This window comes from Patagioenas fasciata, chromosome 16 (assembly GCF_037038585.1).
Source record: "Patagioenas fasciata isolate bPatFas1 chromosome 16, bPatFas1.hap1, whole genome shotgun sequence".
Taxonomy (NCBI): Eukaryota; Metazoa; Chordata; class Aves; order Columbiformes; family Columbidae; genus Patagioenas; species Patagioenas fasciata.
In genome coordinates this window covers 5,854,161-5,875,568 of record NC_092535.1, presented here as the reverse complement: position 1 = coordinate 5,875,568, position 21,408 = coordinate 5,854,161, and the positions used below count along the sequence as shown (strand labels likewise).

At 54.7% G+C, this 21,408-nt stretch overlaps 2 protein-coding genes across 2 annotated transcripts; both read left to right on the top strand.

The window, feature by feature from the left end:
* The first annotated feature begins 3,912 nt into the window (after positions 1–3,912).
* On the top strand, positions 3,913–10,857 carry LOC136108388 (BPI fold-containing family B member 3-like). The gene is made up of 16 exons (XM_065850137.2): positions 3,913–3,954; positions 4,897–4,996; positions 5,304–5,742; positions 6,096–6,200; positions 6,288–6,410; positions 6,797–6,860; positions 7,161–7,221; positions 7,582–7,661; positions 8,263–8,424; positions 8,581–8,634; positions 8,717–8,881; positions 9,248–9,315; positions 9,633–9,675; positions 10,120–10,183; positions 10,299–10,375; positions 10,524–10,857. The coding sequence occupies exons 1-16, from the start codon at positions 3,916–3,918 to the stop codon at positions 10,596–10,598; spliced, it is 1,719 nt and encodes a 572-aa protein (XP_065706209.1). The 5' UTR covers positions 3,913–3,915; the 3' UTR covers positions 10,599–10,857.
* A 696-nt stretch (positions 10,858–11,553) lies between these two features.
* On the top strand, positions 11,554–20,502 carry LOC136108337 (BPI fold-containing family B member 4-like). Its single transcript, XM_071815574.1, has 17 exons — positions 11,554–12,276; positions 12,970–13,097; positions 13,728–13,847; positions 14,316–14,514; positions 15,014–15,118; positions 15,215–15,358; positions 15,960–16,020; positions 16,584–16,644; positions 17,066–17,157; positions 17,508–17,720; positions 17,960–18,013; positions 18,413–18,583; positions 18,751–18,818; positions 18,949–18,991; positions 19,580–19,643; positions 20,011–20,087; positions 20,194–20,502. Exons 2-17 carry the CDS (start codon positions 12,992–12,994, stop codon positions 20,215–20,217), a joined length of 1,602 nt encoding a protein of 533 aa, XP_071671675.1. The 5' UTR covers positions 11,554–12,276; positions 12,970–12,991; the 3' UTR covers positions 20,218–20,502.
* Positions 20,503–21,408: the final 906 nt, after the last annotated feature.

Here is a 21,408-nt window from a genome sequence, read left to right as displayed (position 1 = left end):
TGCGGGTCCCCAGTGCCACCACCGGCACAGTGCCCGTCCCCATCTGCTGGGGAGGCACACGCTGCACCTCAGCCCAGAGTTTTCAGAAGGAACCTTCGCTGTCTCTGCGTGATTTCTTTAACATTTATACTAACAGCTGTTTAAAAACAGGTGAGGGTCAACATGACCTAATCCAGCTGACCTAGAATGACTTGTTTGGGTTTTTTTTTCTCTCTAAGTTTGAAGAGCTGAAGTTGTCCTGGGTCAGGGTAGAGAAAATGCTCCCAGTGGGGAGCAGCCCCTTCCTGGGGGGCCAGGGAGTTTGCTGGGGCCAAGGTCTGGGTGAAGAATTTGCGGGTTCCTGCGATGTTTCTTCCTCTTTGCTCAACTTTTCAATAATGTGACTCCACGAGCTGAAATGTGAAGACCCCACCACCCCATGACGAGGGTCTGGCCAGCAGAGCCAGCTGGGCATGGGTTGTGCTTCTTGGAAGGATGGGTCCCCGAATAAATCACGTTTGCAAAGCGATAGCGGGTGCATCGGTGCACGGGGGCAGCACCCACATCTGCAGGAGGGGGTGCGAGAAGGGCCCCCCCGGGTGTATGTGCTGTGAGAGGGGAGCGTGGGGGGGATTAGGCTGCTTGGAATGGGTTAGAGATGGGCATTTAGGTATCGCCATGTGTTTATTCACATTTCAGAAGTGCCTGGCATCCTGGTTTATTGGCTGTGTTGCAGATACTGATCCCAAGCCTATAGTTCACTGATTGCTAGATAATTACCTGTCATTAGTAACTCAATAAACAGCTTCGATCCGTATTTCATCGAGCTGACAGGATTTGAAAGTTTTTTCGTGGTGACAGGTAGCTGGTGCAGCATTAAGGGTATCTTTGAAAAGATCGTTGTGTTTTTAAGAAATTGCCCCCAAGAAAATCTGGCTGTGAGACAGGTTCTGCAAACCCCATTTGTTTTCTGGTGTGTGCTGCCGGGCCCAGCAGGCGGCTGTTCCACAGTGTGGGGAAGGAATCGTCCTGGTCAGGAGTCCTGGGCAATGGGGGAAGCTGCCATAAAACCAGCTCCCCGTGAGGACAGGGCTTTGTGGCGCCTTCTCTCTTCGTTTTGCTGCGAACGCTGTCAGTGCCAAGCATGTTTTTAAAGAGGTTACCCTTATTGTTCTTGCATTAGCTAATTAATAATCAAACAGTTTGAATCTGAATTCCCTGAAGAAGAACAAAAATGAATCAAAATATCTGTACGCAGACAAGGCTGGAAATCTCAGGGGGCACCAAGCTGATTTTCCAGGGAGCATTTAACCAGCTGCCAGGCTGCACCATCACGGGTGGCCGGTGCCCTGGGGCACTGGGTGGGTGCAGCCTTGGGACACGGCCCCCCAGCCCTGACCCCAGCAGCGGGGGTGCCCCAGTCTCTCGCAGTAAATGGTCCCAGAGGAAAGATGGAACACCCCAAGGCTGTCCTGGCTCAGGAGTCCCCGCGGGGCTGGTTTCCTCAGGCAGAAGGTCTGTGTCTGGGTGATGTCTGCAGCCAAGCGGAGCAGAACTCTTGTTTTCCAGCTCGGGCTGACGTGTTTCCCTTTGCCTGCCCGGCCAGAGCCTCGTACAAACACCAAGATCTCTGACGCTTTGCGGGGTTTGTCCCTCTTGCTGCCGGCCCTTTCGTCTCCATTTCCAGGAGATCTGAATATCAAAGCAGCATCAGTTTGCATCGGTCCCTTTCTTCTCCCTTAGACCAAACCCGTCCTGGTTTACTCTGTGTTTCCATCCTCACACAGTGATTTGGCTTTGTGTTCTTGGGGCTTTGAAAGTCACTTTAGCGAGACCCGGACCTCACAACGTCATTCCCTTCGTGGGAATCTCCTTCAACTTACCCAAAATATTTAGTTGTTAGAGACCTCTGTGTTCAGCAACGGTTGGTGAGAGGCCAAGTGACCGTCACACCTACAAAGTCACTTCTCAGGAACTATTCCTGCGGTGCTCAGTGCCCCCCTGCTGTGTGCTGACCATTATCAGCGCTTCCTTCATGGTAATTCGGGTTTCATATAGTGATTGCCCAAAGTATAAAGCGTTTCGGGAGGTACAATAACATAATACCATCTTGTTAACGCCTTCTTCTGCTTTATCAAATGTCATAATCTAGCCATGACAGAAAGTCTTTGTGCTCCCGAGGTGCCCGGCTGATCAGGTTGCAAGGAGAGTGACAACTCCTCAAGCACTTTGGCACCTTTGCCATCCCTTTCGTGGCCTTTAGCTGGGATATTTTTTAATCCAGAATTAAAGTGTGACAAAATCTGGCTAATCTGCTGGAAATACTGATTTCCAAGTTTGTAGAAAGTATTAACTCTGCACAAGCATTTTTCTGGACTTTTTCTTCATAGCTGGGGAGCAGCCCCTCCACCCCTGTTGTTACTGAGCCCATTGTGAAGGGGACAGTTCACTGCTGTCCCCTTGGCCAGTGCATTGTCCCCTCTGCCTCAGGCAGCCTTGGCTGTGCACACCGGGACGTGATCTGCACACAGGGACTGTGTTTGCATGTAGGATGTTTTTCCTTTTCCTGCCCCAAAAAGCTGCTGTCCTGGTGCAGCTCGAGGCAGCGGCTCCGGGGGCAGTGGCTGCTGGTGATCAGGCCAGGACGGGGCAGGAGGCAGAAATCCAGTGTGGCTGTGGGGCACATGCTGTTGGCTCAGCAGAAACTTTTGATCCTTTTCTCCTGGCTGTAGCAGTAAACAAACTGGTAGTAAATGAACCGGGATGGACCAGGTGAGACACAATTTTTTAGCATGAAAATACCTGGCCAGACATCTAAGAGGGCAGGGCCTGGACAGAACTGTGGTGCTGAGACAGAAGACCCTGGGCAGTTGCAGGACATTTGTTGCATGAGGTGGTGGGACATCTCTTGATGTGTTAGCACTGGGACCAACAGAGTCCCTTCAGGATTTCCAGAGCTGAGAAGCTCTGGCTTGGGAGCTCCCCATCTTCATGGTCAATGGCATCACCCTCTCCAGAGTACCTCTCTGTCACAGCGCATCCCTCTTCCAGTTCTCCTGGAGTGCTACGAGGCAGCGGTGATGGACCTGGAAATAACGCTGTGCCAGTTAGACCACTGCAGTGTTTCCAAATCTGATGGGGTCTCTCCCAAGAGTCTGACAGCTCAGGGTATCCATAAAGCTGTGACACCCAACCGGTACACCTTACCATGGTGTCACCGTTCCTTCCCAACTCAATAGCTCCTTTTCCTCAATTATCAACCGGATTATGAGCTGCTCAGGTCACAGGACAGGCTCTGGTGGCTTTGGTAAATGTTGGGTAAAGTCACGGTCTTTGGGCATGTCAGGATGGGAACCCTGGGCATGTCCTGCTGGCCTGGGTGGTGAATATGGGCTCTGCTACTATCTGCACAGTCTGTCTTTACACTGAGAAAGGTGATGCTGGTCCTTCATCCACCACCCATAATGTGCGGCACATCTCCACTGCACGGGCTTACTGTGAGTGCTGCAGCACGGAGAACTGTACAAGTGCTGAACAGCGAGGGGTGAGCAGTATTTCGATACACCTTTTAGTCAAAACCTCAATTTATTTGAAAAAAAGAAATAAGTATTTTATAGGGGCATCGCTTTTCAGCCATGTCTGCATCTGGACAGGAGCACAAGCCCACAGGCCAATGTCCCAGCCTGCTGGGTGTGCGGGCTGGCCCTGGGCTGCCCCGTCTGCCTTGGTGCCTCCAGGGCGTTGCTCAATGATTCACCCAGCTCCTGATACCTCCAGGGAAATATTTGCGGTGGAAGTCACCAGAAACCATCCGTTGTTTGTTTTGCTCCCCACCAATTACCCTGGATGTCCTCAATGACATTGAGTGCCTCTTTCCTGCTGCGAAGCTCTATAAATGGGGACACTTGGTGCAGGTCACCTGCAGAGGACGAAGACATGGGCTGGAGAACATCTTGCACCCAAGAGCTTGGTCAGGTAAGAGCAAACTTACTCCTCCAAAAGCTATGCTTCTGTGAACCTGAATGCTGAACCCAAAGGAGAATCCTTGACGTTCATTTGGGTGTATCGGCTTTTTAAAAAATTGTTATTCTTGCCTGCTGCCTGCCTGAGCCATGCTCTGACAAGCACGTTCATTGTATTTGCAGTCCTTGAAGAAGAAAGGGTATTTCATGGTTTTCATGAACAATTATAACTTAACTGAGTTTTAAAAAAAATAATTTATCACAGATAGATTTTTACCTAAGGTGAATTAGAACTCTCATGCTACTTTTGATCCCTTTTTGATGTGCTTTTTCCATTTAAATAGATTTGGGGCAATGAAGTTCATTATTGTAGGTCCTGCAGAAATATTTCAATGACACTGAAAGTGTAAAAATTATTTTCTCTTTCTTAAATTTTAGCAAAAGGTGCTTTCATGCACCTGGTGTTTGTGCAGAGATCCTGACATCCAAACGAGGAGATGCTCTCCTTGTAGATGTGTTGCTGCTGCTGTCCTGTGTAGATGCCACTGTTTTTCTTTCCGTGACTAGAGATGATCACATATCAGAAGCGTCTTGTTTTCCCAACATGTGGGATACAGGATCTTGTTTCTCTGAGAAGTTTACCACCCAGATCAGCTGCTCCCCAGATCAGCTCCCGCGCTGGGGGTTGAATCAGAAATGACCCTACAGCCACTTGGCTGCAGTGACGGTCAGTCCTCGCAGCAGCAGTTGAAGTTCTGGTTCCTCCTGCAGGAATGTTTTGCTGTGCCCACCAGCGTGGTGATGAGGTGGGAGAGGTCCCAGCAGCTCCAGCTCTGCTTTTCTCATCCCTGCTTGGAATTCCTCCTTTTTTCTTTCCTCCGCTCTCCTCTTTGCTCCCTGCACTGGCTGGTGCTCACTGTCCCCACATTGTGCTGAGGACAATCACTTTCCACAGCTATCAGGACCAAAGATGTCGGCGTTCTGGGCTGGGTTCCTCCTCTGCAGCCTGTTGACCCCTGGAGTCATGTCTGCGGTTGTCAAAGTGGATGAGAATGGTAAGTATAGAAGAGACAGGATTTATCTTTGGTTTTGAGACCAGTTCTACTTCTTCTGTCTCTTGACCATGCTCAGAAAATCAGAAGCTGATCCAGATCCATTCAGCACTAGTGGCAATGCTGATAATTTGCATTTCTAAAGCACTTTGCAGGTGGCACTTCAGATACTTTACAATGGTTGGTGCCACCTCTATTGTATAAAGAGAGAAACAGAGGGACAGTGGAGGGGAAGGAGCAACCAGGGTGGCACAGCACGCCTGTGTACTGAGTCCACATCGCTTACAGTCACCTCTCATCCTTTTTTCAGATACTACACGCTCACTAGCCAAATGTGACCTCCAGAAGCCTCCACGTAGTCTCCTTGGTGGCAATCTGCTTGGTGGTCTCCTCGGTGGAGATGGTCCTGTTGGCGGTCTCCTTGGCAGAGATGGCCCTGTTGGCGGTCTCCTTGGTGGAGATGGCCTTCTTGGTGGTCTCTTTGGTAAAAATGGTGTCCTTGGTGGTGTCCTTGACAAAGATGGTATCTTTGGTGGTGTCATAGGCAAAGATGGTGTCATTGACGGTCTCCTTGGCAAAGATGGTCTCATTGATGGTCTCCTTGGCAAAGATGGTGTCGTTGACGGTCTCCTTGGAAAATATGGTCTTCTTCATCGTCTCCTTAGTGCTGTGATTGGCAAAAATGGTCTGCTTGGCAAAAATGGTCTTGTTGGTAATCTTCTTGGTGGAAATAATGGAGGTGCACAAGGGTGAGTGAGAGTGGGAGATGAGTGTCCCTGAGCTGCCCTCAGTGTGTCTGGGCCATTCTGGGGAATGACAACGGCTCTGGTCTGGAGCCTACTGTCTGAATGCCCCTTTTCCCCCAGGGCAGGTTCACAAACAAGGGTTGGGCTGTTGGGAGTTTCTGTAGGTACCTGTTGTGCAACGGTGACCTGTAGGTGTCACAAGCTGGTCCCGGGTGGGAGGGATCCCTGCTCACCCTGCGCGGAAGGACCCCGGGATGGTGGCTTTGCCATCAGCCACAGCACTGGGGGCTGAGGGGATGGGGCATCTATGGTACGAACATGCCAATTTCTGCCTTTTCCTTGTTCCAACCACCCAGGCTGAGAATTGTGAACAACACCCTCCCCAAAATCAGCCTGCACTCCGTGTCGGGCTTGGGGCAGCAGGTGGGCTACAGCACCCAGCTGCTGGTGGAGAGCACCAGGTACAGTGTGGCCATCGGACACAGCTCGGGGGGTCACCACCTTTTTGACACACAGGTGTCCTGAGCCACCATGTTTCCCCACCGCAGCGCGCCAGGCAGGACAGTCTGCGTGCCAGTGGAAGCAGATGTGGCCATGCTGGTCCGGAACAACGGGGCAGCTCTCCAGAACAATCAGGACTGCAAGACTTCTGACATAACCATCCGTGTGAGGTACTGTCCTGGGAGGTGACACCCCCGTGAGCGAGTGCTCATGGCCAGCACGTGGTCCCCATGGTGGGGGGACACCTTGGTGCTGTTGACCATCGAAGGTGGCACTTCTGTGCCTGATGCCTCGGAGGCTGAACTACCTGGCTGCCAGCCTCCAAGACGAACTGCTGACCTTTTTCCTAAAATTTGGGCTCAAGAAAGAATATTTGTGTGTTGTGCTGGTAACTTAGTGCTGGGCCAGATTCAGAGGGCTTGTTTATGGTAATACTTTGGCACTGGAGTACAACCCTGGACAGTGCAAGCGAGGCATTTTCTCTTGTGCAAAGTACTTTTATTTTCCAGCTCCTAGTTCTACATCACTTTTTATTTCCTATTTTCCTGGTACCCAGATCCAAAGTGCCACTTCCGGATCAGGCTTTGAAGCGCTTCCTAAGTGATGCCGTGCGCCAGGTGGTGAGTCTGCAAAGCGATCTTTGTGCAAGCCGTCGGCACAGGGCTGGGCAGGCAGCGGGCCAGGCTGGCCCTGTGGACACGGCTGTTTGCACAGCTGCAGCTCAGCCAGGGCAGCCAGCACCTCCTCCCATTGATGGACACCGCTCCGCTCCGGCACCATAGCCCCATGCCTGGCTCCATGCTGGTTTAGTGTTCGCAGTGAGAAAATCTCACCCAGCGGAGCCGTGTTCTGCTGCTAATGCAAAATGCAGCGGCCGGTGCTGTGGGTCCCAGGGCTCTGACTGTCCCATCTGTCTCCAGGCATGTGACATTGCCAGCGCCAGGCTCAGCATTGCGGGCTCCCTGGCCAGCTCCAGGACCTGTAAGTGCTGGCACCCCCACCCTTGTCCCCTGCTCCTGTCTGACCCCTGCACTTAGGGTTGGGTGGTTTTTTACATTGGGTAAATACAAATATTTTAACAATTTCCTACAAACACAACTCTCAGCTCAAGCAAACATTCCATTTCCCTTGTCCCAGAGCAGCAGCAGCAGCAGCAGTTTTTTCCTGCAGAAAGCCACTTCAGGAACCTTGTTGCTTTTAGAAACAGCATTTTTGCTGCAAAATAGTGCTTTTCAGTGGCTTGCCCAGCTGGGAACACTGAGCAGGAGCTGCTGCTGGTTCTGATACCTCTTGGGACAGTGGGAATTGGGAGCATCAAACCTTTCCTCCCGTGTCCCGCAGCCGCGGTCCCGCAGGGAGCTCTGGACGATCTGCCCCCCTTCTCCATCCTCGGTGCTGACACCATCCAGCTGGATGTCAACGTAAGTGCCCCTTGCTTCCCCGGCCCAAACACTCTGACTTAGTGAGTTTGGGTAATTCGTCGGACATGGTGGCTCTGTGTTGAAGGTTTGTCTTGCCCCAGCTGCCTTTGGGAAAGCATTTGTTGGAAGGTGCTGGTGAGCGCAGTCCAGCCACGTCCGTGCCAAGGCCACCACCGGGTCTCTGTATTGTTTTTACTTGCTAATCCCTGAAGGCAGCATGAGCCAGACTGGCTTGACACTGCTTAATTAAGTATAATTACAGCACTCTCATAGCTGTTAATCAGAAAAGCTTAATTTCATACACGAGCAATGGCCACCATTCACAGGCAGGTTCCATTTAAAAGTGATTTGTAAAGTTTGGTGTGTAATAAGTAGGGACCATCATCAGGCTGAAAATATTGGCAGCATGTGTTACTGCTCAGGGATGTGATGGGGTTTTAAGGGAAAGGTGCAGCTGCTGCTGGTGTAGAGCAGCCTGAAGATGCTGTGTGTTCATCGAAGTGTCGATTAACCCCGTGTGAGCCTCTCCGGGGGCGGGCAGGGTGTCGGTAACACCGCAGCCCCTGACCCGCCAATGTCCCTCCCTGCTCTGTCTCTGTAGCTCGGTGCTGGAGATGCAACGGGTGGTGTGGTGGCCCCAGCCACGATGCTGCTGTCCCGTGGCCACTTGCCGCAGCTGCGCCTGTCCCCGCGTGTCCTCGCCGCCCCGCTGGAGCAGCTCCAGGCTCAGGGAGCCCTTGACGTCAGCATCACCAGCAACATGGTGGGTCGTGACGCCCCCCTTGAGGCTGGGTCAGGGTCCTGGTCACTCTCGGGTGACCCAAGAGTGCTTGTCACTGTGTGTTTGTGGGTCCAGCGGAGCCCAGCATGAGCTTTGCACAAACCCCAGTTCCTAATGCTGCTGGTGCTGTTCCCACAGGTGCCTGATGGCATCTTGCTGTCCACAGCTGCCCTGCAGCCCATCGTCCCCAAGGTCAGCTACCTCCTTCATGTGCATCAATCCCCAACCCCACTGCCCCTCACCACACCAACACCCCCTTGTCCTGATCCCCCAGCTCGCCAGGATCCTGCCGGGCTCTCTGCCGCTGCAGCTGCGTGTGCAGGTGGGCAGCAAGCCCGTGGTGGCCATCAGGGACGGAAGAGCCACCGCTACCCTCAAAGCTACCATCAACGTGGTCAGCCCGGCCCTGCAGTCTGCGTCCCTGTTTTGCCTCGACACGGTGAGTGGGCTTTCAGGGGATGAGACCTCTGAAACAGGGTGAGCAGAGTCTGGCTGTTCTTGGGCTTAGCCATGTAGTACTTGTATTTTTTAATTTACTACATCTTCAAAACAGCGATACCCAGTTCTTTTAAAATGCTTGTAACCAAGCACAAGTGAAATGTTTAAGGAATAATACAAAATAAAGACATGAAGGGTAAACCCTGGGGAGAGAAATACCTGATGCTATCCATCAGAAATGCAATTTCTTGGCACAGACAGGTGCTTTTTCTCAGAATGGGTTATTTACAACTACTCCAGTTTTTATTTTCGGTCTTAGGAGTTACACAGGGAAATAATTTCATTTCTTCCATTGTTCCAATTGCAGGACATTGTTCTGGACTTGACCCCATCAGTCTCCGATGGCAAACTGCAAACCTCCCTGGCCCTCAACAGGTAGGGCAGGGCTATGCAGTGGGTGCTGGGGGGACACTCCTGGGGACCTGACAGGTCAGCGATGGGGAGGGCAATAGGGATGTGGAAGGGGTGTAAAGGGCTGTGGAGCCTTCCTACCTCCTCCCAGCCCCAGCCTCACACCAGGGGATGTCTGAAGTGATGACAGAGTTGTAGAAAAGTTGCCCTATTTTCCAAATCCTTGTATCTTTGTGTGGCTGAGAAATTCCAGTCCAAGAAGGGCCTGAGCAGCATCTGGAAAGCGGGAGGAGGGCTGTACCCAATGCACCCCGACTCTGCCTTGTTTTTATCTTTTGTAGCATCAGCCCCACGCGGGTGCCCGCAGGACTCGGCCCTCTCCAGGTGAGTACGCGCTGCCTCGGACCGAGGTGCTGCAGCCAGGGAGGTGGTGGCCAGAGGCTTGCTGTAGAGACAGAGAAACAGACTTTCAATTCTTCTTCAGTCTTCCCATTTCTCCTTCTCTCAGCAGAGGCTAATTGCCATCTGCCCTGTCGGTCCCCTGTGTCCCACAGCAGTGACACTTGGATGTCTATGTTCACTTGTTGTCAGCACACGGGGGCTGCTGGGAAGGGGGAAGGAATAACCAAGAAGAAATTACCCCAAGAGCATGTCCTTGTGTGTCCCCACCCTCTGTCCTGGAGGAGTGTCACTGGAGGAGGGTTCCAGCCCTTGTGCTTCACAGCTCCGAGCAGTGACAGAGGGGAACTGATGAGCCTGACATGGCTGTTTGCATCTCAATAGCAGTTGCTCTCCTTCAGACACTGACACAGGTTTTCTTCCCCTCAGGTCTCCTCGCTTTCAGAGTGGGTCAAGGAAGTCCTTTCTGCCGCATACATACCGGACATCCAGGGTACGACGGGGTCTGGACCCCCTCCTCCCACACCCAGCCGGGTTTGGGGTCTCCCCCCCTCACTGGCTGCATTCGGGGTTCCCCCATGATGAGACACTTTCACTCATTTTTGCAGATGCCTTGGAAGTGGCACTCCCTCTGCCCAACGTTCTCAGCAGCAACCTGAGCAATGTCCGGGTTGATATCACCCAGGTGATGATGGCATCTCCCATGGGTGCTCCCGCTTTCCAGGAGGCTCTTTTGCCTGTCTGGGTCCCCAGGAAACCTCATCTGGGATATGGGGAAAAGGTGGCAAAGGTCCAAATCAGAAAACTGAATATTTTTTGTGCTCTTCCCCCAGGCAGATGATTCTCTCCAACAGTCTGCTCTGCAGGGCTCCTGCTCAGGGCACCCCTCGGCCCTGCTCGCCGGCTGAGGTGTCATCAGCCCCACAGCCTCACTCCCCACATCTTCAGTTTCTCTTGTGCAACGTCCTGTGCTGTCACGGTGTCCTCAGGGGGACAAGCAACTGGCTGGTTGGCTGCTCCTGGCATCAGGGCAAGGAAAGCTGCCTGGCTGGGGATATGTGGGGATCTGTGACCACTCTTAACACCTGTAGTCAGGAAGCAGAGCTCTTCCTTAGGCATAGAAGTTACTTTCATATTGCTCTTTCAATAAAATCTTTCTCTGCCTCAGTATTTCTCTCTCTGAATATTTATTTGCTGGGGGTTTCTGGCTCCACCGTGCCCCTATGCCATGTGGCAGCTGTACCTGTAGCACACCAGCCGGTACCTCACAGCAAGAGCTTCTGGAGCTCAGAGGCTGTGGCACAAGGTGAGAAATAGCAGATCCCCGGGAGCTGGGTTTGGGGCCTGGGGTGGAGCAGAGCGGGGGGGAGGGCTGTTGGTGCCGGGCTGAGGGGGCACTGGGGCTGTTGGTGCCGGGCTGAGGGGGCACTGGGGCTGTTGGTGCTGGGCTGAGGGGGCACTGGGGCTGTTGGTGCCGGGCTGAGGGGGCACTGGGGCTGTTGGTGCTGGGCTGAGGGGGCACTGGGGCTGTTGGTGCCGGGCTGAGGGGGCACTGGGGCTGTTGGTGCCGGGCTGAGGGGGCACTGGGGCTGTTGGTGCTGGGCTGAGGGGGCACTGGGGCTGTTGGTGCTGCCGGGGCCGCTCACCATGCGGAGGACGCGGGTTCAGCAAAGCCCTTGCTGACATTCCCTGCTCATTTGCAGGCTGCTGGGGCATCAGCTCTTGCCGGGGGCTCTTTTGCAGCAGGTCCCACCCGGAGCCCGGCGGTGGCTGTTGTGCAAGGAGCCAGGCACAGATAAACCGAGTTTACACCTCCCCTTTAAGAGCCCATTATCCCCTCGTTGTGCAAGATGCACGGGTTGTTTTCAGCTGTGGCCTTAGCAGCAGGTTTTATCTCACAAAGGCATTAAGTGTTGAGGACAGCAGGACAAAGGAGCCCCTTTGTCTGGAGCTGGCGTGGGTCGGGTGTCCCAGCACACAGGGGTTTTTCTGTGGAAACACCGGGAAAGCGGCTGGTGGCCGCGGGGACGGGCGGGATGAGCCTCGGAAGCTGCTGCTCATGGCGAGCACTAAAGGAGATAAAAACCTCCCGGTGCTTTTCTGAAGCCTCCCCAAGCGCTCGCTGGAAACTCGAACAATTACCCCGGCAGGGCACTTTGTGTGGGACAGCCCGAGTGCAGGGTTAACCGGGGTTTGGCTGGAAAAGCCTCATTTTCCAGCACGGCTCTCTCAGGCTCATTGCAGCTCCACGTGCGGCAGCTCCAGTCTCGGGCTCCTCCTTTGTTTCAGCGCTTGGGCGCTGATAACCCTGATAACTGGGATCCAATAACCTGTTGCTCAACGCTTTTCCCTGTTTTAGAAATCTTTGTTTATGTTGGAATATATTAAAACCACAAATGCTGCTTTCTACACCCAATCCACTAGTCCAGTTTTTACAATTTAGGCATCTTTCCACTTTTTCCGCATCAGCTTTGCTATATAAGGGCCCGCTGTTCTGCTCGTCGAAGCAGAGCTGCAGGTCTCCCCTGGACCGAGAGCCAAGCGCTGGAGACCAGAACCAGGCTTTGGAATTCGAAACAAGATCAGGTAAATATGCTCAAAATAGTGGTGTGGGGTGTTGTGAGCTTGAGGGCACAGAGTCACCATTTCACATCCAGGACCTACAATACACTCTAGTGAGCAAGAAAAAACATGGGAAAAATACCGATAATGGTAAGGTTGCTATAGTGAAATGAAAATCTTTCCCTGAAGAAAAAAACATTAATTTGATACAAAAGTTATGGATTTCATGTGTTGCAATGTCCTCTTAAGGTAGTTGTTATTATTTTTATTGTTATAAGGGTAAACCACACCATTTTAAAAAGAAGGCCTTTATTCCAAACATGAGGTGCCTGTATAATTGCAGCATTAATTTGCATACCCATTTACAGGGTGGTTATTAGGGAGAGGGACTCAGTGCAGTCTATAGGTTATGAGTAACAATTTCATACTGTAAACTTACAGTTATGTTACCATGAGCAGGGATGGAAGGAGCAGGTTGTCCGGGCTGCCCATAAATAGGAATAAACAAACAGGTGCTGGAGTTGTGCAGAACCCGGCCTGGAAAGGTCCCTGCAGATGTGGACGCTCCTTCCTCCCTCTCTGTGTGTGTCCCCAGCTGTTGGATGAATGTGACTTTAACTCAGGAACAGTTTTGGTTCTCCTAAAGCTCATATAAATGTTCTATTTGCTAAAGGATTTTCACCCAGCTCAAAATATCCAACTCCCCTTCGTATCCAGGTGCCACCAAGGAGAAGCCACCATGTCACCAGCCCTGGGCATCGCCCTCCTGTGTGCCCTGCTGACCCCGGCACTGGGCCAGCACACAAACGCCGTCCTCAGGCTCAGCAAAGGTGTTTTAAGCGATGGTGAGTCCCTCTGTCCCCTTCAGCAGGACCCTGGGCACCGGAACCACCAGGGTCCCTGGGGGTTGACACCGCGGTACCAGCACAGCCCGATCCACCGGGGAAGCGAGAGGAATCGCACATGGAGGTGAAGAGCAGGAGGCTGCATGTGAATCCCCCTTAAACTGGAGTCATTTCTTTATGTAAATAAAATTCCAGCTGGCCAGGCTTCTAAAAGGAGGGAGACATCGCTCATGTGGGATATTGCTCGTCTCAGAAGCCTGCACCGCTCAGATGGTGTGAGCCACAAAGCACACTGATTATCCCAAATTCAGGACTGATCAGTGCCCAACCCTGCGATGTCCCACCCTTTTGCTGTCTTACTGGTGCAGGCGCAGACAAATTCCCCCAAGCTGCCTTACATGCTGCCTCCTGTCCCGGCTCCCAAAACCCTTTTTCTGTCACATCACACGTGGCACAAACTGTCAGCGGGTAGCTGGGCACTGGGATGGGTGGTGATGGCAATGGAGCACCAGCCCCTGGGCAGCCCGTGCTGGAGGAGCACAGAGAGCGGCGGTGCGGGCAGGGGCTGGCAGCTGCCTGCAGGTCCCTGCAGCGGTGGCTGGGGCGCTCTGACGGCAGCAATGTTTCCAGCTCTTGCAGGCTCGCTCCAGCACGGCGATGTCCTCCAAGGTGCCCTGGGAGAGGTGCCACTGGGAAGAGGCCGTCCTGGTGCAGATGGAAGTGCAGACCTGCGGGGTGGCCTCGGAGGAGGTCTCCGTGGTGGTGGCGGTGGTGGTGGTGGTGATGGTGGCCTGCTGGGTGGGATCACTGGTGGTTTGCTGGGTGGCGGGGGGCTCCTGGGTGGGCTGCTAGGGGGTGTGCTTGGTGGAAGGGGTGACACTGGTGGTGGTGGAGGGCTGCTGGGTGGGCTGCTTGGTGGCGGAGGCGATGCCGGTGGTGGTGCGGGGCTGCTGGGGGGGCTACTGGGGGGTGTGCTTGGTGGAGGGGGTGACGCTGGCGGTGGGCTGCTGGGGGGGCTGCTGGGTGGAGGGGGTGAAGCTGGTGGTGGGGGGCTGCTGGGTGGTCTGCTGGGTGGTCTGCTGGGTGGAGGGGGTGATGCTGGCAATGACTTGCCAGGTGGAGGGGATGGTGGAGGTGCTTATGTGGGGGGGCCCAGAACCTCCCCCAGAGGCAGGCCGGCGGCTGATGGTGATGTCCCCAGTGATGGTGTCCCCACAGGGGTGGCTGGAGGAGCGTTGGGACAGGGCAGTCTGCTTGGTGACAGAGGTCTCCTCGGCACGGCAGGGATCCTTGGTGGCACCGGTGGCCTCCTCGGCAATGAAGCACTCCTGGGCAATGGAGGGCTGCTGGGAGGCGGTGGCGTGCTCGGCGTCCTTGGGGAGGGCGGTTTGCTCAGCACCGTCCGGGGACTCACCGGGTAAGGATGGCACCGGTGAGTCCTTGCCAGGGGAGCAACCCCTGTCCTCTTTGGGGTAGTGCTCAGATCTGTCTTGGGGCTGATGCTCTGGGACAAATGCTGCCTGGAGGTCTCAGGTTTGCATCACCAACTGCAAAGGAGCCTCTGGAGCTGTGGGCGGAGGGTTGAAGGAAACAGCAGTCAGAAGGCACTTGCCTGTAGAGGGTGCCCCAAACTGTCCCTCGGCCCCGCAGAGCCAATGCCACGGCTGCCAAACCAGCGCTCACGTGTTTGCAACTGCCTCATTTTAACTCATTTGAAGCCCAGCATGGAGCAGAAGCAATAATATGGCAACGAGGACAAAGCTTCTGATAAACTGGAAAATAACTGAGAAAATTTGGTGTCTTTTGCCATTTCTGGTCTAAATGGCCTCTGAGTCACCCACCCCTGAGCAGTGGCTTTGTGCGAGCAGAAGAGCCCGGGGTGGGGTGCTCAGACCATGGCACTGGTGTCCCTGCAGGCTGAAGATCGTGGAGCTGACGCTCCCCAGGGTGTCCCTGCAGCTCCTGCCCGGTGTTGGTGTCCACGTCAACCTCTACACCCGGGTGGCCCTCAACGCCAAGTGGTAGGTCGGGCCACAGGGGTGTCCCCAGGGCACAGCCGGCTCCTGGCAGCCGAGAAGCGGCTGCTGCTCTAACGGTTGCCACTTTCCCCTGCGCAGTCTCCTGGGTTTGCTCGACATTGCCGTGGAAGTGAACATCACATCAAGGGTCAGGCTGACCATGGATGGCACGGGGTCCCCCAGACTGGTGACAGAAAGATGCAATACCCTCCTCGGTGGCATTAAAATCAGACTTCTGAGAGGGTGAGTGACAGAGGTGTCCTTGGCCAGCGTGAGCAGAGCGGTGAATGCACAAGGGCATTTCCCCATCACATCCTAATCCCATGGGGGACTGACACCAGCAGCCACTGTTCCTGCAGGTGTCAGTGATGGGGGTGACACAAGGGCTGCTGGAGGTGGCGGTCCCTGTGTGCCCCTCGCGCAGCCACAGCAAATGGACGTCTTGTCCCAGAAGGTCACAGGACCCCACAGCAGGCCTGGAAGGACATGTCTGTCCTATGTGCTGTGTCCATGGGTCATTCTAACTGACATTGCACGGGGTCTTCTAAGGTGTAAGCGCTTGGTGTGTAAATCATACAAACCACGTGGGCTGGGGATATTTCTGCTCATTTAAGGAGACTATGCACCAGCAGATAAAAGGCAGCAATAAATTTCCCACCGGCTATTTTGGGATGCAAATTACACTTATCTCATGCAAAATCCAAGCATACATGATGCACTTTGCTGCCGCAATTGCCTTGCTCCAGGAGGTCTGCGCTCCATGCTATTCACAGGGAATTGTTTAACAAGCCCCATTTACTTTGCAGCAGGTGTTTTTTCATGGTGCTCTTTTATTTTTCCACAGCCTGCTCCCAATTGTAGATAATTTATTGGCAAGTGTCCTGAACAGACTTCTTCCTAATCTGGTAAGTCAGAAAAATTCTCCACCTCGGAAAGGAGTGATAAGTCTGAAAACCCATGGTGTAGCTCCCACAGCACCGCTGCTGTCCCTGCACGGGACCGTGCCTGCTGTCCTAGTGCTGCTGTGTCCATCCCCACCCAGCGGTTCGGGGTTGGGGGGTGATGTGCCACATCTCCATGTGCGTGGAGAAGCTGCTTCTCCCATGCAAATGCAGGGTCAGTGAGCCCGGCACAGGCTGCCCCAGTGCTGGGAGCTTTTAATGATGCCCTGGGCCGTGTCACGGGCTGGTTGGTCTCTGGTCCCTCCTGAAAGCCCCAGGGACTCTCCAGCTGCCCTACACGGGCTTCTGAGACCAGGTCCTACCCCTGTTGTGGACGAAGTGCCCAGGGCTGGACCCGGAGCTGGTGCAGCCTCTGCAGCACCATGGTGTCACTGTGAGGACGGGACCACCATCCCATGGCCTGGTGCTCCTGTCCCCAGGGAAAATGAGGCAGAGCCGAGCTAGGCTGTGTGTTCCTGTTCAGCTCCAGATGCGGGTCACTCAGTGTAACTCCCCGACTCTTGCAGCTCTGCCCAGTGGTCGATGTCGCCCTGGGACTCGTCAATGACCAGCTGGGGCTTGTGAACTGTGAGTGCTCAATGGGTCCCACGCTTCCCCGATGTCACCTCTGCTCTGGCCACATGAGGACTGTGGCACTGTCCCCCCTGCTGCACCCCAGGCAGGCAGAGCAACCTCCCCACATCCCCCCGCAGACCCCAGTCCTGCCATGCGCTGGGGGGGACCCGGCAGCTCCCTGCCCAGAGCTCATTGCCCAGGCAGCAGCAGACCAGAGCCCCAGCACACCTGAGGATGCTGTCTCCCCCCCAGATCTCCCTGCCCTCTCCCCAGCTCTAAGCACAGACCCCTGGGTGCATCAAGTGGCAGCAATGGGGGCTGTGAACCATCCCCTCCTTGGGGCCAAGGGGCTGCTCCGAGTCCCCCTGCAAGGCAGGGCAGGGGACATTGTCCCGAACCCTGGGGGAATCGCTGAGCTGCTTTCTCTCCCCAGCACTGGTGCCATTGGGATTGCTGGGTAGTGTCCAGTACACCGTGTCCAGCCTTCCCCTGGTGACCGGGCAGTTCCTCGAGGTGGACTTGAACGTGAGTCCTGCAGCTTCTCCTTCTGTCTACATAAAGGGTTGGGGTGTTTCACTGGGGTTTGAGGGACTCTCCCTGGGGCACGTACACCCAAGCAGCACTCTCCACACTCTGAGGTCACTGTGAAAAGCCGGGGAGGTGCCGGCTTGGTGCCTGGCTCTTGCTGCTGTCACCGTCACGGGAGAGCGCGGTGGGGTTTGTGTTTCATGAACTTCTGGACAAAGGAAGTGTCATGGGGCCTGACTTGGCATGGCCGTGCGTGCAGCGATTTCACACTGAAGGAACATGAAGTTAACCGTAAAGGCAAATATTGCAAACATTTTGGCTTGTGTTTCCTTCCCCTGCATCTGCAGACTGTCATCGGGCGAGTGGCAGGGGGACTGGTGGACTATCCACTGGGAAAGCCAGAGACTGTCCCCACACTGCCTCGGGTCCCCATGCCACCCCTGCCCCCCATGGCGACCACCAGCTCCTCCCAGCTGTTCCTCTCTGTGAGCTTCCTGAGCAGCGTGCTGGCCGGACTGCAGAGGCACCGGGCCCTGGACATGGACATCTCCACCGGCATGGTGAGCGGGAATGCGGCCTCGCTGGGGCTGGGAGTGCTGGGGGCTGTCAGACGTGCAAACTGGTCCCACTGGGCAATGCCTCAGCTCCTCTGTGCCATTTGTTATGGTTCGCTGCTGTCTTAGGTGAAAAATGAGCCTGAGACCATGCGGGGAAAGCCCCAGGCATGTTGCTGGTGAAAGCAAATATCTGCTGACCACGGTCACACAGACATGCAGCATTTCTCTCCTCTTTGTTACAGTTCCCTGAGCTTCCGCCACTGACGACATCCACTCTGGGAGCCTTGGTCCCCACGGTGAGTCCCGGTTCTCCCGCCACCTACACCAACCCCACCAGAGAAGTTGCATCCCGGGCAGGGATGTCCCCCTGTCCCTTCCTTCTCAGAGACACCATCCCATGAACTTGAACAAGCTCTGACTTGGGTCCAAAACTGCCTGGTTTGTCACTCTGTCACCTGCAGCTCCCTGGGTTAACAGAGGAGCTGGACAGCATCCCGGGCTCCCCGGGCTCCTCTGGCAGGATGAGCTGCTCCAGCAGGGCTCAGGGCGTCCCTGGGCTGAGCTCGCAGCTGGCCTGGCTTTGCTTCACCGCGTGTGTGGGGATGAGCAGCGCAGGTCAGCTGCGCAGTGGCTCCTGCTCACAGCACTGGCCGTGCTCCCACCAGCAGAAACTTCCCATCTTTGGCTGTTGACAGGTTTTCAGGACATACCCCGAGCCACGTGAATTGCTGCTGAAAATTGTCGTCCCTGAAGCACCACTGGTGAGCTTAAAGAAAAATAAAGGTGTGATCCAGCTCAGGACCACAGCAGAGGTGATGGTGATCCACCCCGGTGATGTCCAGGAGTCTCTCTGCCTTCTGAACATCGTACGTATGAAAGACCAACCCATGCACAACCCCCTCCCGCAGTTTCCCCTCCCCGCATGGTGGACACATGGGCTCTGGCAGAGGTGACCTGCAGCTGGTGTGACACAGGGGCTGCAGGGCTGGCCCTGGGCAGGGGCTGAGCAGCTGAGCTCTCTGTTTGACCACAGGACACCTCCCTGCTCGCCCAGTTTTCGGTCATGGACAACAAACTGAAGATCAGTGTCATCCCGGAGAGGTAGGACACTGGGCTTCATCTGGGGGGGTGGCAATGGAAATGAGGCCTCCTGGGCTTGGTGACAATGAGGGCAGGGCTGGGTGGGCAGGGGAACTGCTGGGATTGACCCCCCCTCTGCTTCCTCCCACAGGGCTGAGCTCTCCCTGGTGTCCTCCTCCATCGGTGGCTTTGATGTAAGAACACGAGTAGCCTCAGCAACGCGTGAAATCTATTGCAGAAAGCCAAGTGCTGATAGATGTTAGCTTGGCACAAATAAGGGCCAATTACAGTGAGACAGTTGTGCCATATTTTAAATAGCACCTTTCTTTCATCTCCAGAGATGGATTTTTTTTTTTTTCATGGATGATCCATGAGCAATTTTCAGAAAAAATCCTGAGAGGGAGAGGTTTTGTGTCCTCAGTGAGCTGCAGGATCCCCTGGTCTCCAAAGGTCAGGAGAACCCTGGGCTCTGCCATGGCGGGACATCTACAGAGAGAGCACGTTGGGTTGCAGTGGTGGTTACTGAGGCAGCTCTAGCGCCAGTGGGAAGGGGCCTGAGCAATGCCAATATTTTGGAACTAAAATTCACCATAGAAATCTTCAAGTCCAATTTCTGTGAAACTGGGAGTTTGCACTAGATGGTTGTGGAGCTGGAGCACCAAGGTCCAGGTGGGGTTCAGCTGGTGTGAGCAGAGTGTCCCCACATGCCCAGGCCAGGCTGAGGCTGGGGACCACAGGACAGGGACCAGCGCTGGCTCGAAGTGACTCTCTCCTTGTTGCAGGTCTCGCTCCTGGAGACGCTTGTTGGCCAGATTTTTGATTTTGCCTTCCTGCCCACAATGAACAGTAAGGAAACTTGAATGGCTCGTCCATGCAGCTGTGCCAGGCTGTGCACGATACCAGGGGTTTGTGCAGGTCATACCTGACCTCGTCCTGTAGAACAGGAGCCAGTGGGACTGATCTGCAGTGACGGGGGGGCTCATTTCAGGCAGCAGCATTTGTGGGGAGATGAACCCCTCTGTGTGGCTGCCCCTGCCTGCTGCTTTCGCTCACAAATTACAATGTCTTTTGCCAAAGCGCTCAGTCCCATGACCCAGAGCCTTCCTGGAGAGCTCGGTGCTCACAGATGGGGGCTTGCACAGGGACGGAGTTGGGGGCTGAACTCAACTGTGATCCCCCTTCTGTGGTGCTGAGCTGGGCTTGTGACCCACAGGAGTGCTGGGTGTGGGGGTTCCGCTCCCCAGGCTGCTGAACATTGACTTCACCAATGCGAACATTGACATAATCGAGGTAAGTGATGGGGTTTGCCCCAAGATTCCCCCCGACACCCAGCTCCACGTGCCCGTGGCTTGCACGGAGGATGCTCAAAGGGAAGGTGACCCCTTTGCTTCACCAGGATCTCATCGTCCTGTCGTTGTGAGCTGGGGGCACCAGGCTGGGATGGGAGCCCTGGTTTTCAATGTCCGACCCCGGAGAGACAGGAGCCCAGCCTGCCTGGAGAGTCCCCACCGCATTTCTCCTCCTGCCTAAGAGAGTGAAACAGCAGCTTGGTCCTTTCCGTGCAACTGTTGTGTCCAAGCTACATGGCTTGGAACAGAAGGAACACAGGTGGCTTTTGTCTCCGAACCTTGTGTTTTGGACTCTTTTGTGGATGCTCCGAAGGATGTGGGTATATTGTGTGTTCTCTCACTCAGGTTCAATAAAGTCCAGCCCTCTCTGCAGCCACAGTTGGTACTCTAGACTGGGGGGTGGTCGGTCTGGTGACCCCCAGGGCTCAGGACAGGCGCCCTGTGCTGGAGGTGACCCACAGGGCTCAGGACAGACCCTGCTGTGCTGGGCTTTGTCCCAGGAGCGCTCGGGGCCATGGTGGTAATTCCCATTCGCGCCCATGAACTCTGCAAGAACTGCACAGTTCATTTGTCACAGGCTGTGTCCCGCGGTTCAGCTGCCTGTTGAAGCAACGAATCTGTTGCTGATCGAAGGCTCTAAAGCGCCTATTGTCCTTGGGGTGGAACGGACCAGAGGGGACAGCTGTGATATTGCTGCCTTGGGGACAGTGTCCTGCCCCTCGCCAGCCCAGGTCCACCCTCAAAGCCACCTGGAACCTGAGACTCAGGCTTTCTGTCATCGTTCATATTCCTTTTCTCTTCCCTCTGTATATATTTCCCCATTTTCTTTTATTTGTTGTCTCTCAAGCCTCCTTTAAACTGCCAAGATCAGTCCTGGAGGCACTTGCCATCTCCTGCATGCCTTGGGGTGACCGGCAGTTTTCATGGCACAGCTGGCTTGCCATAAATCCACACGCTCTTTAGTTCATGATAACTTTTTTCTTTTCTAAATCAACCTTGTGCTGTTTCTGTATGTAATTAAGTCACTGGGAGGTAATTGCTCACCTCACACCATCTTCAGACCCTCGTGGTCCCTTGAATGTGATGGAGCATCCCCTGCAGTGGAGCTGCCCTGAACTGTCTGGGGACCCTCTGCTCAGCCAGAGACCCAGGAGCATCCCCAGCCCCCCGTGGGCTCACTGGGTGCTACTGGGCTCACTGGGTGCTGCTGGCCACGGTCCAGTGCAGCTGCGTGTGGCATCCAGGGTCAGGCTGGTTGCACC

Bases quoted from the DNA above. Each gene is read 5' to 3' on its own strand.
- LOC136108388 (XM_065850137.2), top strand. From the start codon at position 3,916: ATGGGCTGGAGAACATCTTGCACCCAAGAGCTTGGTCAG. The intron at 6,201-6,287 runs GTACAGTGTGGC...TCCCCACCGCAG, and splicing joins CTGCTGGTGGAGAGCACCAG to CGCGCCAGGCAGGACAGTCT. The intron at 7,222-7,581 runs GTAAGTGCTGGC...CGTGTCCCGCAG, and splicing joins CCTGGCCAGCTCCAGGACCT to CCGCGGTCCCGCAGGGAGCT.
- LOC136108337 (XM_071815574.1), top strand. From the start codon at position 12,992: ATGTCACCAGCCCTGGGCATCGCCCTCCTGTGTGCCCTGCTGACCCCG. The intron at 18,584-18,750 runs GTACGTATGAAA...GTTTGACCACAG, and splicing joins CTCTCTGCCTTCTGAACATC to GACACCTCCCTGCTCGCCCA. The intron at 20,088-20,193 runs GTAAGTGATGGG...TTGCTTCACCAG, and splicing joins CGAACATTGACATAATCGAG to GATCTCATCGTCCTGTCGTT.